Source organism: Sander vitreus, chromosome 21, assembly GCF_031162955.1.
Source record: "Sander vitreus isolate 19-12246 chromosome 21, sanVit1, whole genome shotgun sequence".
NCBI lineage: Eukaryota > Metazoa > Chordata > Actinopteri > Perciformes > Percidae > Sander > Sander vitreus.
Window position 1 is genome coordinate 10,673,971 of NC_135875.1, and position 16,689 is coordinate 10,690,659.

Consider the following 16,689-nt stretch of genomic DNA (forward strand, 5'->3'; position numbering starts at 1 on the left):
GCCGTGATAAAAGGAACTATGAATTCTGCTGTCTACCAAGAGATCCTGAAGGAGAATGTCCGACCATCTGTTCGTGTACTCAAGCTGAAACGAACTTGGGTTCTGCAGCAGGACAATGATCCTAAACACACCAGCAAGTCCACCACCGAATGGCTGAAGAAAAACTAAATGAAGACTTTGGAGTGGCCTAGCCAAAGTCCTGACCTGAATCCTATTGAGATGTTGTGGTATGACCTTAAAAAGGCCGTTCATGCTCGAAAAACCCTCTAATGTAACTGAATTAGGACAATTCTGCAAAGATGAGTGGGCCAAAATTCCTCCAGGACGCTGTAAAAGCCTCATTGCACGTTATCGCAAACGCTTGGTTGCAGTTGTTGCTGCTAAGGGTGGCCCAACCAGTTATTAGGTTTAGGGGGCAATCACTTTTTCACACAGGGCCATGATGGTTTGGATTTTTTTTCACCTTTAATAATTAACACCTTCATTTACAAATTGCATTTTGTGTTTACTTGTGTTGTCCTTGACTATTGTTTAAATTGGTTTGATGTTCCAAACACTTAAGTGTGACAAACATGCAAAGGAACAGGAAATGAGGAAGGGGGCAAACACTTTTTCACACCACTGTATGTGTGTGTGTATATATATATATATATATATAAAAATGTCCCTTTAATACACTGATTGTTTTAGTCCATTGTGCTCAATGTTTCAGCTTAATCATATTGTAGTTATTCTTAATAGAATTATCAGGACATGGGGCGACCCCTAGCTCACTCAGTAGAGCATGCGCCCCATGCAGGCTGGCTAGCCCGGGTTTGAATCCGACCCGATGCCCTTTGCTGCATGTCATCCCCTCTCTCCCTCACCCATTTCCTGTCTCTCTTCAGCTGCTCTAATAAAGGAAAACCCCTAAATAACATATATAAAAAAAATAATTAACAGGACATTTTTCTTTTATTTACGTATTAAAAATCATGAAATACATTAGACCAGTATTGTCATGCATATGCCGACAATGTTATCCATATCACCCACACCTAGTACCTCAGTATGAAGTCATATCCTACAGATACACTTGATGCAACGCAGTTGTTGCAATGCAAATTGTACCATCCACACACACACACACACACACACACACACACTCATCAAAAGAAAGATTGGAATTTTAGGTAGGCTTGAATCCATTTAACAATCATGCAGTCACAATGCCAAGACATGGAATGGGAGATGTTGTAGGAGTGAGTAGAGCAAGCCACTTTAAAGCGATTCAATAAGAACCCATGTTCAAAAATGATTTCCTAGTTTTGACTAACGCAGAATCGTAACACGGTGCAATACCATGGTCTAGAAGCAGTCAGTGTATGAAGTGTGATTTTCAAGGATGCTGATGTTTTCTCTTCAGAGAGCAGAAGGACCCTTTGTACCTGCGGGATAAACTCTCACAGAAACATTCCAAGGAGCAGTATGAGGCGGCACAGAAAATAGAGCAGGAGTACATTCGCTTCTTCACAGGTTGGTGGAAATGACTTATTTTCTCTCTGATGTACTAAAGGTGGCATGAATACAGGAAATGCTGTAACAACAGTCATTATTTTGAGCTTATAGAGACATCCATGGTGCTCTATAAATGTACTACATCAGGTATTAAATGTGTATGTAATGAACAATGTGAGTGTTATTGCAGGGCTGAACACCAGTGTGTAAATAAAAGTTCATCTTTTTAACCCTTTTTAAATTTTAATTTTATGAGACCTTTAAGCACTACAAATAAAAATAAAATACTTCTCCATTCTATTGCGATGGTGGCAGTAATCTCAGCAGTTGATATCTAAAAACTAAACGTCAAATAAAACCAAAACTAACTGCACTGATATCAGTCTGAGTAAGTGGTATTTGGGTGAACTGGCCCTTTAAGGCAGTCTGTTGCATAGCAAGGGTCTCTTATACCAAAAAGAAACCAGAATACACAAATAAAATGAGCAAACCATCTAGCAAAGTACAGTTACAATAAGTTCCTGGTAACAAGTATGAAATTTGAATACGGTCTACTTTAACCACTGTGAGTTTCCGACAGCACTAAAGGTTATCTGAGGTTTTTGGAGCACAGTATCTCTGTGGTCTTTCGCAGATCAGACACACAGTTTTGGTATCTGGAGCAGCAGCCAGTCTGACAAAACCGACTGCCCAGCTGATTAATGACTCTATAAAAAGGAGAAGATTTATGGGGAAGGGCAATGGAAATGAACACATAACGCTGCTGATCCCCTCTAACAGAGAGAGGTGGCCGGCCAACTTCTGCACATGAGCCACGACGATGAGAACTGCAATAATCAGCAGATATAAATCTGAGTATCTGGTGGCATGAAATGAAGTTGATCACATCCATGTAGTCCGAAAGCCTAGGATTGAAATACTTTGGCTGCACAGTCCTATTTGTCCATGAGAGCATTAGTGTTATTATTATTATTATTATTATTATTGTGAAACTATTAGACAGTGGACAGAAAGTTGGTCAACAAGGTTTTGATGCTCGTTTCTGTTTTATATTATTGAAAATTGAATGTCTTTGTGGTTTCGACTGTTCCTTGGATAATACAAGCATCATGAAGACCTCACATTTGGTTTTGGGAACTTGTAATGTGCATTTTTCTAGAACTGAAAAAACTAAATAAATTGATTAGGCAATCAACAGAAAATCCATCTGCAACTTTTCTGACAACCAGTACGTTGTTTGCCATTTTCCAAGCAAAAACCCCAAATATGTTCTAGTTCCAGCTCCTCAGTTGTTAAGAGTTGCTGCTTTTCTTTCTTATGTGATGGGAAAGTCAGTATGTTTTGGTATTGGACTGTTGGTCGGACAGCAATATGAGAATGTCCCATTGGGATTAAACAAATTATTATGAGGAATGTTTCACAATGTTCTTACATGTTACACCTTTAACAACTAAAGGGTAACTAATGATTTTACACATCAAAGTATGTTTACAGGCCTTGGGGAGTACCACTGCGTATGTGGGGGAAAAGCCTTTTGTGGTTTCAGAGGGAGCTGTCAGAAGTCTGATACAAATATAAAAATGAAAAAATCTGGTGGTAAAGAGTTTGTGAGAAGTGAGCTCCTCATTTCTGCTTGAGGCTAGCTCAAGGCTACATAGCTGCTACTAGCATAACACCCAAATCTCTGACACAACTGTTCGGGGTTGACTTGCATTACGGTAATGTAGGCAGTAGGTAGCAGGTTTTGCAAGGAAGAAGAAAGCATCAAATAAAAGTCAATAAGTTATTTATTTTAAAAAAATGTTTTTAACTGTTCATCGTGTCTCAATGAGACAATGCTATCAGGAGTGCAATTCTAAATCGGCGTTGTTCTGCTTCAAACAAGAAAATAATCATCAGTTGAAGCCCAACATTCACAATTGTCCAACATTTGATAGACAAAGGATAAATGGATTGATCAAAAAAGACAGATGAATTGATAATGAGAATAATCACTAGTTGCAGCCCTCGATGCACATATACAGAAGCAAAGTTTCAGCCAAATCTGGCAGAAATACTTAACACTCCTCATGTGCATATCTTCCCCCCCCTTTGTTGCAGGCGTTGTCCAGGGAGGCAGCGTCTCCTACATTTGCACTCAGATCACGACCATCGTGGAGCAGGAACAAAATAAAGTACTGTGGATTCCAGATGGAGCACCATAGAAATTTCACCTCAACTTTCACCGCACGTCACTCCGAAACATCAAGAGAGGATATGATTTATTTTTTTTTATTATGGGATACACAGTGAATCGGTACAGCTAACAGACATCATGGTTAACTCCAATGCTTTTTCACATACAGCAATATCAGCACTGATGATGATGATGATCATGTAATATTCCCACTACAATAGTGATGTACTGTACTACAGATAGATTTGTTTACATTAGTATTTAATACTTGAATGTTTTATTTTCAGCAGCACTCCTTTTAATCCCACTTTGTCCAATGAATATGTCGGACCACAGGAAGTCTGCATCGATGCAAACTGAAGACTTTATTCTTGAAGTGAAGATAGAGTGGACCGCTGTGTTCCCTTCTCTATATTTATACGTATTTTCCTGCCGTTTAATTTATCTAATCAAATCAAAGATGTTGGTTATGAACTTTTGTTATACAAATGTAGTTGTCTAGTTAATAGGAAGGATGATATTTTCCAAATAATGTTCTTATTTATAGAGAAATTGGGGCAAATTTGCTTCCATTCTTCACATTATGTTGCAGTCTTCTGTTCTATGTTGCTCTCTGATGGCACTGTTTTTTTGTCATCATTTCAGTCCTCAAAAATAATATTGTGCCAAGCTAAAATATGTTTGCTAATCACTATCCATTGTTGGATTTATTAACACTACAACTTCCATTATAAATCACACAGCGGGTATTTTCTTTTCACCACAGTTTGTCTACTGGTTACTGGTATTGCCAATACTGTTCCTCTGTGTCAAGTGGATTTTTAAGAAGGGATATTTTATTTGTGGTTCACAGTTTGCTGTCAACTAAACGCATTTACATGCACCTCTTAGATCTTCAGTACATCACGTTGTCAATATTTCATGTTCAAGTTGGATGAAACACTTTAGGTCTTCTCCTAATGAAGTTTAATATTTCTATAAAATATTAAAAACAGAGTAATGGAATGCAAGTTGTCTTTGTTTGCCATTGAAATACAGTGTGTTTACTCATCTGATAAATTGAATTACATCCTCAGCTTCTGATAGAAAGTTGAATCTCAATGATCAATGCACTTTTTGTCCACTAGGGAGAGTAAACCACCACTGTGTGAAATGGTAAGATGTCCTTTTATCACTTTCCATACCACATTATCATGGCTGCCTACTCTAGAGAATACTCTCAATCACTGATTTGTTTAACTCTCCAGTCGATATAGGTACATTGTTTTTCTTCCAAAGTCAAACCGCTGTGCTGCTCCTTTTTAGAGCTGTAATATGCTTGAAATGCTGCTGTCCTGAAGTATTAAGTTCATACTTTGAGGATTTTTTTTAACCCTTAATAGACACAGATACGTTATGATAACATAAGTTTAATCTCTGCTTCAACATCTTCAAAAGTGCATGTACTTTTATTGGTTGCCCAAATACTATAATTTAGAACAAGGAAACTCGTGTTTGAGCCTATATGTTTAAAAAAAAACAAAAAAAAAACAGACATAGCAATTGTATGGCCCAAGTAAGAGGACAGTGTCTCCACAGAACTAATAGTTTCAAAGTAAGATGGAGGTAACCACAAAGTTAAAATCATCAAAAATTGATGAAGCGGTCACTATAAATAACCAGACCTCCAGATAAGCATCGACGTCTGCTATTGATGGCTCCTCCCCCGCTACCTGTAAATCTGCGATGCCATCTCCCGACAAATGGATGTGACAGGCGGCCGTCGGAGACCGAGAAAGACTAAATCCGCTCTTCAACACAAAAACCCTCCATTTTTTTTCAAACGGCATTTCCTTTAAGGATATCTATAAACTGCGAGCTTTAACGCGAGGAGCGCATTCAACAGTGCGCGGCGCGGAGCTCAAGTAGCGGACCTGCTGGGAGCTGCGCTGTTAAACAAGGTGGAGGAGTGAGTGAATCCCTCGACTGCCGAGGACGACACGTCTCTTCAACAACATCATAATAATAATACTTGAACAGTGTTACCCATCGGGGATCAGGACAATCGTGAGTTTTTGAGCAGTTTGCAAGAAAATGTGATTTTTTTTTTTTAATCTTTTTTTTTTTTTACGCACAGATCAAACGGGCGACGCGCAATTCCAGCCATGAACGCGCATCGCGAGGCGCACGACTGATATATTGATTACAAAGGAAGTTTTTTATTGGTATTACTGTGCGTGTGTCTGCTGTCGCCTTAACTTTTACGCCCTTGCTTAGTGGAGCCAGATGAGAAGGCAAGGGAGCGGAAGGTGGTTGACTTAACATGGCTGAGCCGCTGGGGCATCAGGGGGCGCTGGCTGGAGCTCCCCAAAGCGTCTGAATCCCAGTCCAGTTGATTGTTTTGGGGGCTGGCAGATGACCAGAGGCCGATGATGTCGAAGAGGGAGAAATTCAACCCGGATCCGTCCATTCACATATCCAAGATGAATGTCATCATTCCGTTTACATCAGATGTGCCCTGTGACAGCAACGGCCAGCGGATGTGGTGGGCTTTCCTCGCCTCCTCCATGGTCACTTTCTTCGGGGGTCTCTTCATAATCCTCCTGTGGAGAACTCTCAAATACATGTGGACAGTGTGCTGCCACTGTAATGCCAAAAAGAAGGTACGCCCGGTCATTTCATAAACCACCACACCCAAATGAAATGACTTATTTATTACAGGGGCTTTTGTTTAGCAGTGAGCGCTGGACATCAATGTGTCCAGCCAGTTTGATTTATGAAATGTGCTCGTAATTAAATCTGGCCTCATCGACCGAGAGCTATAGTGCATGACTTTGAATAATGCACTCTGCTACTTTTGGCTTAATGTCGAACACAGTAACAAATAGATACCATTAATACTAATAAAATACCATTATACTAAAACGATTTCACCCTACTGGTGAACGATAGTGTGTTAAGGCAGATTTTTAGTTATAAGTGCAGCTGACACTTGTTGGTGGATCATTAGGCCTACGTCCATCCATTAGGTTGGTTTGAAAATGATCCAACACAAGCCCGTTACAATTATTATAAACTACTTCTCTTCTAACTATTTATATATTTGAATATATAATTGAAATCGTTGCACAAAATGGCAGATTTAAATATTACTGTCAGGATTTCGTCACATTTTTTATTTTTTTTATCTCCGTTCTGTTTCATAATAATATAAATAATCATAATCCTCTTTTAAAAAAAAAACATTTTCAGATTTGGACTTGTTTTGGTGTTAATGGTATATTTAAAGGGTTGACACACACACACACACACACACACACACACACACACACACACACACACACACACACACACACAAACATTTCCCCCTTCTAATATCTTCTTTTGTGATTAGTCATGCAGATAATTTGGTTTTCTTTGCCCAGGTTTTAGGATATTTTCCCATAGAGATTTCTGCCTCCACCCAGTACAACAGAGGTGCATTGAATATCATGAGGGCTACTGAAAACAGCAAAAAACAACAAAGCAATACAAAATTAATCAATGGCAACTTGTGGTCTAGAAACATCGTTCTTGTTATTCTGGATCATCCACAGACCACCCTGTGAACATTTTGCACCAGAACTACTTTTCTATTGAGTAATTAGTCCCAATGAAAACTGTTCAATCAGAGTAACAGAGACACATCCTGGGAAGAGATGTTGCTGTTGAATCTTATTTCCCAATGCTGTGACCAGAACAAACCAAATCTCATTCACTGCCCTTTCATTAGGGGTGAAGACACAATTTATTTTGTAATTTGAATGAACTCACACTTTTAAGATTTTAGTGCCAGAAGCAGACATTTTTTGAAACTTTAGGATTTAAAATGTTAAAAAAAGTGAGAGTCTTGCCTTTAAGACCAATGGTACATGTAATTTAACTAGTCAATAGTCATCCATAGTATCCCATAATATCAACATAGTCTGAGGTCATTATTATTTGCTGCGTGAAACCCTCCAATGAACTGTGCAGCACCATTTGTTTGACACGTTTCCAAAAGTCAGGAATAGTTTTGCCTGTTTAGGACACACAGAGTGTGTCAGCTGTCATCCATTGTTGGAAGTCCAACAGATATTCTTTTACCAGTGATGTGTATCTGTCTAACACTGTGTGTAGGCTAACACTCATGCCACTGTGTAATCCCCAGAAATCATTTTCATAACATTTAAGGCAGACTGCCACTAGATTCTCTGTTTCACAATTGTTACGACACCATCTGCCCGAGGCCGGTCGCAGTCCTGCATTAGGAAAGAAATATCTTGCAGTTTTTCTGTTGTATGGAGTGTTCATCGGGCTCAAACTCTTAAAGTTCATATACCTCTTCCTATAGTAAAGGACAAAGATGGACTAGCTGATACAGGAGCCACGGATGTAGCAGTTTATCTTTTTACCTAATGTATGTATGTGCATTTATCTCTCAGACAGGCAGAGAGGACGAAGAGAAATGGCATTAGCTGCATGCAGGGTGGTGCTGACCTTTTGAAGGGAGATGTCTGTTTCATTTCCTTGCTTTGGTTGAAGCTGGTTACAATTAGGGCTGCAACTAACGACTACTTTCAGTGATTCATCTGCTGATATATTTTTGTATATTTAGTTAATCACATAGTCTTTAAGATGTCTGACCGAGAAGAGCTGCAAATCTTCACATTTGAGAATTATTCTTTGCTTGTTATGACTTAAAAGAAAGACCAGCGTTTCAGCTCTAGTTACAAAATTTAAAAGAATCCATTAGCTTGCATCCAAATCACACACATACATGGAACAGAAATACATCTGTGAAAATAAGATCAGGGTGAGGTTGTTGCTTTTAGAGTCCACAGTCGAACACTGTCCATGTGCGAAATCAAGAGAGCAGTCAGATTTTGTTCAGATTGTGCCTAGTGAAGCTGTTGAGCTCCACCAACCTGTTGTGCTCCTCTGTGGGAGTCAGACAGAGATGGGTCAGTCTTTCACTTCCAATCTTCCCCTCTCAGCCTTTTGCTCTCATTCATTTCATAACTTCTGCCCTGTCTTCTTCTCAACCTCTTTTTCTCATCCAATAATCAACCTTCCTCCAAAGTGTCAGAAATGCAGTGTCAGGCGCATATGTGCCATATGAATCAGGTTTTTTGTTGCTAAGCAACTAGCAAGCAAAGGATTTCATTATAAGAGTAAATCTCTCTCTGCAGTTGTCTAGGCTGTGAGATGTGGCAGGTTGTGTTGGAGGAACACCTCCCCACTCCCTCCCGGTCTGTGCATGTCATTAGCAGCCCAAACATGGAGCTTTTAGTGCATACTGTTATTGTTCATAGATGGGAGTTGATAATCAGTTTCCTCCTTTTCTGATTTTCAGTTGGTTTTTCACCCTGCTGGGCGTTCGCTGCCCCCTGTTCTGTTCTGTTCTGTTCTGGCAGCTCTCATGTCTCTGAGACTTGAGCCCAACTGTGGATCTGCCTTCCCAAGTCTGATGGTAATCGATGAAACTTGAAATAGTTTGAAAGGTTCTGATGAATGACGGCTATTATCTGTCTGGGAAGAAGAATGAAACTGTGTTTATTGTAAATGGCACTGTACTCACGATGGAAGGATGACGAGCTGTGACAGCTTCTAAGTCATTTTTCAGACTCACAGTGTGCAATTAATGAATGAATTTCATTGAAGGAAAACAAAGTGGACTGCTGAAAACAAAGTGGACTGCTGTTCAAAAGTAGATGTGTTGTGTGTTCAAGATATTGAAAAAGGCCCCTCACCACCCCATATTTAGATCTTGATGAATTACCATGACATTTTGTACAAACATTCATGGTTCCCTCAATATGAATTCTAATAACAGTGGAGATCCCCTGACATTTTCTCTAGCACACACTATGAGGTTGACATTTTTGGTTTTGAATGAAATGTCCCGACAACTATTTGAGGGATTGCAGTGAAATGTGCTACAGATTTTCAAGGTCCCCTAACTTTTCATAAAGAGTCATCATCAGGTCACTATTTTAATTTGTCCAATACTATGACTACATACCTGCAAAACTAGCATTCCCATCAGTCTCAGCTGTACTTTGTGTATGGTGCTAATTAGCGAATGTTAGATATTGTTGTTATGTTAAATATTATTAGCATGGATGTTAGCATTCGGCTCAAAGCACTGCTGTGCCTACTATAAGTAGAGAAAGCGGCTAGACTGGCTGTAGAGTCTAAGTAGAGAATATTTATTTTGTATTAAGTTTAATTTTATATATTTTTTTCAAATCAATATTTGTTTCATCAATTACATTAATTTACATATTAGCAGTTTGGCCACAATAGATGGTAAAAGGGTACTTTACAACACCAGAGTTTCTTAGAGTTTACGAGGTGCACCTGAATGCACCATGAAGTCTTGTCAAAGCCCCAGCCCACACCTGGGTGTTGTTTGTTAATGAACTACTAGGGAAGGCAACATGTTGCCACACTGGTGACTTCAGGGAAGCGGAAGGATTTTACAGTTCTGTTTTTCCGACACCTCCTGCAGTGGACATGGTGTCTGGAAAAGTGCAGCTGCAGACTACCAGTAAGCTAACATTATGCTGTGTCTTTAGCTACATGCTACCGGCCTGCCTATGTGTTCAGACGTGCGCAAGTAGGCGAGAGTGGGAGAAAAAAAAACAAGTGGGAGATTGCTGATCCTGCTTTTGATTTCGATGATGGATTGATGATGATTGCTCATTTCAATTGATTTTCGATTTAGAATCAAAACTGTGACACCTGTCACTGACACCCCTAATGATTACCATTTACTGTGTGATGTCTTTACATTGTGTACATTTCTGGTTTAATACTGTTTTCTTTATGTCTAAAAAGGCATGTTATGCACTGCACATTCAAAGTGTCATGTGCATCTTCTGGCAGTGACTCAGTGTCCTTAGATGTGTCAGGTGCATTGGGGGTTGGTGGGGTGATTTGAGGATTCAGATGGAGAGTCACTCTCATGCTGCTTTAAAGTACCATCTGAAATATTGTAATTATGAGCTGAGTGCTTATGATCCAAAAGTAGTAATTACGAGTCAGAAAGTTGGAATAGCTGAGTGGCACTTTGCTGTCACACACACACACACACACACACACACACACACACACAAAATGGCAACAAGTCAAGTAGAGTGAATATTAATGCTGCACAACATAAACTACTTCAGCTATCATAGATTATTTTTAAAGCTAGCATTTCTTGTTTATTTTATCTGTAGCCAGGAGCTTTAACACGTTATTCTTCAATATTAACTTTGAAGAAGAAGCACTTTATTTATTTAACGTTGAGAGTCTAGACCTTCAATCTTTGGACAGTAGTCTCTGCAATTTAGCTTGTCAGTCTACTTCTACTCTGTAAAGAAAGCATATATATTCCTTGTAATGTATTTTTAATTGGCTGTGGAATTTGTAAGGCAGGTATTAGCTACTCACATTGCACTATATAAGCAGCATGCTGCAGCTTGGCTGTCATTGCACCATCTGGGATCCAACAGGTCTCAGATTAACACAAATGTTAAACATCTCGACAGTGCCAGAGCTTGCTCTGTGGCTTTTTCTCAGTCAGAAAGACAAAAGATGCACTTGATTATGTTGCAAGACAAGTTTTAGGAAATGTTTAAGTATGTATACATGTTTTTATTTTTTTTTAAATATATGTTTGTAATGAAAGTCACACTTTTAGGAGAAAGAAATTTTAGCTTCTAATTCCACATAAAGAGCAGTGGTGACCTGCTGACTAGAGGCCTAGTTTCCCTGCTCTTTGATATTCGTATTCATGTAGATATTAACAAAGTAATTGTGTTCATTCATTCAGTGAGTCATTGGTTGGAAGGACATGGGTAAAAGTGCCAGACAATACAGATAATACAGACTTTCTTCACACAGCCAAGTAGAAAAAAACTTCCTGGCATAGATCAGTTATGATCTATGGCCAGGAAGTTTTTTTCTCCTCTGAGAATGTCTTGATTTATTATTAATGTGATTTATATTAATATATTTTTAAATAATGTATTCACTTTTGCAGGAATTGTGTCACAAGCCACATGTTCTATTCTAGTTTAATGTGCACGCCGTTTGAGAAATATTCATGGTGGATCCTGAGAATAGGCTAGCTAATGCTGATCAATGACTCGTGGTGTCAGGAGGACTAGATTTAGGCGACACAGTGAAACCTATATTTGGAAGTTCAGACTATTGATCAAAATGACAAGGAGGAGATGTGCTGCCTGAGTCTGTGTAATGACTATATCTACTCTTCTGGTGTCTGCTGCTATTAAAAATGTATCCCGTCTATTTTCACTTCATTAAAATAAAGTCCAGTGGAAGATTGTCTAACCCTCTTGATGTGTCGATAGCTAACTAAAACTACAACTTCTACAAAAGCAAATATCACATCTACAATAGGCTTTTATGATTAACTAGTATATAGTATTATAAATACTAAATTGACGTTTTTCCTGCAGGAAGGAATTTAAATGTGAAAAACGCAGCTCTCCATCTTCACATTGAAGGTATCTTCCTGCACGTGATCTTAAGACCCTGACCCTTTTAAAAGAATAATTGGACAGAAGCATGTCATGAATCACAAATCATTGATCTTTGAACTCTACCTTTAACTGGCATTAAAAAATATAATGGTCAAAGTGTTTTCAGTGTACAATTTTAGATTTTGTCATTAAAGTGCTTGGGAATAACAGTGTGATGCCAATTAAGCCTTCTTAAAATTGCTTCCCTCAACACAGCCTGTGTCACTTTATTTATTAAAACAGGGAAGGAAAGTGCAGCGTCAGATTAATACTGTACATCAAGTAAAATGTTTCATAGAGTTGTGTGAGTAAGAAAGTCAGAGGACACGTCATATGAATTGTGGCGTTATTGCACAGAAAACAAAGAATCCTGCACACTGGCCATCACTTATTTACAACGACAACAATAAGCTTTTTATATCTCACAGATATAAAAAACAAACACTCAGCTCTTTCAACTGTAAATATCCATTATTTACCAATATTATGGAAAGTAGATTCACATCACACAATAAGGCCCTCTAGGGATTTTAAGTTTTTTTTTTTTTTTTTTTTCTACAAATGATTCCCATGTTATACAATGTAGCCAATTCAGATGATAGAATAAGACACTATAGGCAATCTATAAATGAAAAAAGCCTAATAATCAAAAATATTAAAAACATTCATATATTGCCAAAGACAAATACTTATAAAAAAAAAAAATCAAAATGTATATATCAATGTATCTGATCAAGAACACCTTAAATGTACAGAGCCCCCATCTACACCAAAATACTAAATTAATTCTGAAGAGTTTCAATTATGCAATTTGATTGGTCAAATTCCATAAAGCATCTTTCTCTTTGGGTGTCTTCTGTATTCACACTTTTTTTCAGTGATTTATTATTGCTCTTTCATAAGTTTTTATAAGACTTGCGAGAATTACAGATTCAAAAATAAACAATCAAAATCTTGGCTGGGATAACTTGACTTTTAGTCCATAGGATGGGTCAAGCTCCAAAAAAACACTGAATCCTACATTTATCATAATGCCAACTGGATAGTTTCTTTCATTAGAGACACCTTGCCTCTTAAAGGTGCTGCACTCAATATTTAGAACATTAATATAGCTGTAGACAGTAAATATTTGCTATGGAGTAATAAGCTGAGTAGAGAATGAAGTCACACTTCCTCTGTGTGTGTTGTAATCTGAGCTTCTTTGTTTGAAAGCCGGCCTGGTCACGCGTGCATGCAAGTGCCTGGTGGGTTGGTGTCTGATGCTGAGTATTTGTCGAGTTGGGGATCGGTCTGTGAGAACCGTGTGGATGCAATCCCAAACCACTTTTGTTTTTATCTGAATACCGAGTACAGCCCCTTTAAATACCCTCATCTTTTAAACTCTATGCCCCAAATTATGATAATAAATAAATATGATGAAATATTTGAAGTCTCAAGGCCAGATGACCCTGATGACATCACTCTGACATAATCAGGGTTATTTTCTGAGACTTAGAGAGGTCCTATAGAGCCATAGAAGAAATTAATAACATTTCAGGTATAAAGGTGTTCTTTACAGGTAGTAGGATATGACCAGTAAACCGAACTTAATGTGTGAAATTGATGGGATGTCCCTTTAAATAAAGATGTTTCTAAAGTACTCAACCAGCGTTGAGGTCATAATGCTTTAACCAAAGTGTCTGTTGAATGGTCGAACAGCTTTAGCTTCAAGACACAGCCTCATTAGCTGTTATGGCCAGTTAACCGCTGTGAAACTAGAGGCCTCTGTTCCTAACAGTTTAACACTTATTCAACAGGCTGCTGCTGTTCTTTTTCCTTTTAGTCTCTAACGCATACCCTGATCTCCTTAAGGGGATTCAAAAGTGAGATTTAACTAAAAATTCCCCCAGAGGCTCTGTTTCATGACCAGTCTAATAACATTTTTGGACCTTGCATGGTCTCACTGGCTTGTTTCACAGTGTGAAATAGCTGCTTCGAAAGTGCCTTATTACCGATTTTATTATAGCAAAACACGCTGCACTTTATACCCAAATTTAAACTAAACTGAGTGCAAAACACTGTCTGAAAATGACTGATACCTTTCCGTTCCTGTGTCTCGTTAGCTGCTTTAGCTACTAAGTGAGCTGGATATGCTATTATAGTGTCATCAGGTCAGTGCTACAGGGCTCTGGACAGGCATAGGAAGTGTAACATGGTCTGCTGGTGGTCATGCCTGTCTCTCACTAATGGCTCTAAACGTGATTGAATTTCTTACTGCAGCCAGCTATTTCATAATAATAATGGAGACAGTTGAAATGCATGGTTGGGCACCGTTATGAAACGTGCTAAAACCGTTTTATACATTAAAATGTGTAAAACACGTAAGAACTATAATACTATTTCCATTTTCTGAAACCTGATCATTGTCGCCACTATATTTCTGAGGGAAAAAATTAACTTTTTACTCTACATTTATCAGCACAGAACATTTGTTGAGCTCATCAAGATTGTTCACGCTTTTGACTAATGTATTGTTATGATAATTAGTAGAGTGGAGTCTGGTGATACTTTAAAAATGGTACATTGTGGGGTCTTGACACACTCATACTCTGCTGTGGGGAAATGTTAATTGTATTAGGGTTGCACCTTTACACCAATGCTAAAGACATAATAACATAACATGTAGGGCACCCTTAAGCCTTTATACATTCCTTTTTTGCATAGAATACTAAGCTATTAAAATAATAATTTTTGGCATGATTTTATAAATCATCTTTTAATGTAAACATACATGTGGCACAGTGAATCCTTAGGATTAACTGTATCTGTTGATTGCTAACTTAATGACCTCCTTACCTATAGGCCAGTAAGCCTGTCATCAGTGGGGATTTATATTTGTTAATAATATGTTGGATTCATGTTAAATGTTAAAAAATGATCTCTGCTATAAAGGATATGTCTGCTGTTGTTTAGCAAACATTACTCAAAGTAGTCAGAGACTATTTTCAGTGGCAGATTAATACACATTTGGTGCTTGATAGAGTATTTACAGCCGCAGGATGCTACGGTAATGAAGGAACATGTCACCTAATGCAAGAGTGTGGCTCATTAATGTGTTTTTGGACAACAATGCAGGCTCTATGGCACAGAGGAATATATCAGACTGTAGCTACACAGGCAATGCTTAGAAAAATATATCACAAGACTAATTATCTAAAAACACATAAAGGAGCCATATCTTTGCACATGATGGCATGTTCCCTCATTACGATGAACATTGGCACTGCAGTTTAACTTAGTTTGATCCTATATACACCGTCCTTAAATACTCACTAGTGCGCAGACTCTGCAGTTAAAAATAGTTCCCAACAAATACACCATTTACTCCTGCTTGAGTAACGTTTGCTAAAAACGTACAATGCCCAGCTGTGTGAAGCTACGTATATATGTGTGAGCCGTTTGTACAGATTTACATCTCCAATAGGAACCAATGTGCTTGGGACTGAGAGCTGGGGAAGTCCGAATCCCAATCACAACAATATAGAATATTGATTTCAGTTATTTTCCCACCCTTCTTCCTAAACAAGACCTGTTGTTTCATCACAACTGTGTACCACATAGTACTCCATATGTTGCAGACCATATCCATTCATTTATTCCCTAATTTCAGTGGTGCTACACCCCCTCCAGCTTTACAAAGATTTATGATGGAGTGGAAGCACAGCACATGTTGCGTGGTTGCATGCCAGGAGTTCTTCGAAGCTATAGCTGCCCTATCTCGGGGACACATAGCCCATTCTGCATTTGGAGAATGTGGCATGTTGAGCTATTGGGCATTAACACTACAACAAAAAGACTGGCGCAATAGTGTTCACACACATTAATGGAAACCATATAAGCTGTAACTTTTAACTGTGAACAGTTTTTTTCCTCCCCTAAAACTGTGTGAAGTGCATAAACTAATCCCAAAGGACTAGCAGAGCTGCAGGAGAAAGGAATCAGAGAGAGAGAGAGTGATGTGTGACACCATTAAGGTAGAGAAGGAGTAGGATGTCACAGGGTAAAGAGTCTAAGTGTTAGCCTTGAGGCTGTGGAGTGTTTCATCAGGGAGCATAGGCCAACCTCTGCATCCTGTCTCGATTTCCTGCTCTGTGAATCATGCCGGTCCCAGCAGACAGACAGACGGACAGACAGACAGACGGACAGACGGACAGGTTGAGAGACAGGCAGGCAGCCCACTCAGTGGAGCAGAAACACCAGGAGCTCAGTGGCTGCCATGGATACACTCTTGGAGTCTCTTTGCTGCTCTCACTCTGTATGTTTACTGTATGCATGTGTGCATGCATGTGCGTGGGTTTATTTTGGAAGCCTTGAGCCTGGTCACTATAATAAGGATGATGCATTTATGTTTTTTTGAGTGGTGATTTTTAGGTATTGAGGTTGTTCATGTTGTGTTTTTGCATAGCTGTCAATCAAACACAACATTTGTATTTCTGTAGGTGG

The 16,689-nt window shown here is 38.7% G+C and overlaps 2 protein-coding genes across 16 annotated transcripts in view; both read left to right on the forward strand.

Moving 5' to 3' along the window:
- Positions 1 to 4,678, forward strand: part of LOC144535945 (disks large homolog 5-like) — a 38,064-nt gene extending 33,386 nt beyond the window's left edge. For both annotated transcript variants that reach the window (XM_078278754.1, XM_078278756.1), the window contains exons 32-33: positions 1,406 to 1,515; positions 3,598 to 4,678. In XM_078278754.1, the coding sequence (XP_078134880.1) occupies positions 1,406 to 1,515; positions 3,598 to 3,701 (214 nt within the window). In that variant the 3' untranslated portion in view covers positions 3,702 to 4,678. The remainder of the gene's footprint in view (positions 1 to 1,405; positions 1,516 to 3,597) is intronic.
- A 692-nt stretch (positions 4,679 to 5,370) lies between these two features.
- Positions 5,371 to 16,689, forward strand: part of LOC144535946 (calcium-activated potassium channel subunit alpha-1a) — a 93,791-nt gene continuing 82,472 nt past the window's right edge. For 11 of the 14 annotated variants that reach the window (XM_078278767.1, XM_078278768.1, XM_078278770.1 and 8 more), the window contains exon 1: positions 5,372 to 6,315. In XM_078278767.1, coding sequence (XP_078134893.1) covers positions 6,082 to 6,315 — 234 coding nt within the window. In that variant the 5' untranslated portion in view covers positions 5,372 to 6,081. Of the gene's footprint in view, positions 6,316 to 16,689 lie in introns of all 14 variants that reach the window. The other 3 variants (XM_078278761.1, XM_078278763.1, XM_078278766.1) reach the window with 2 other exon arrangements.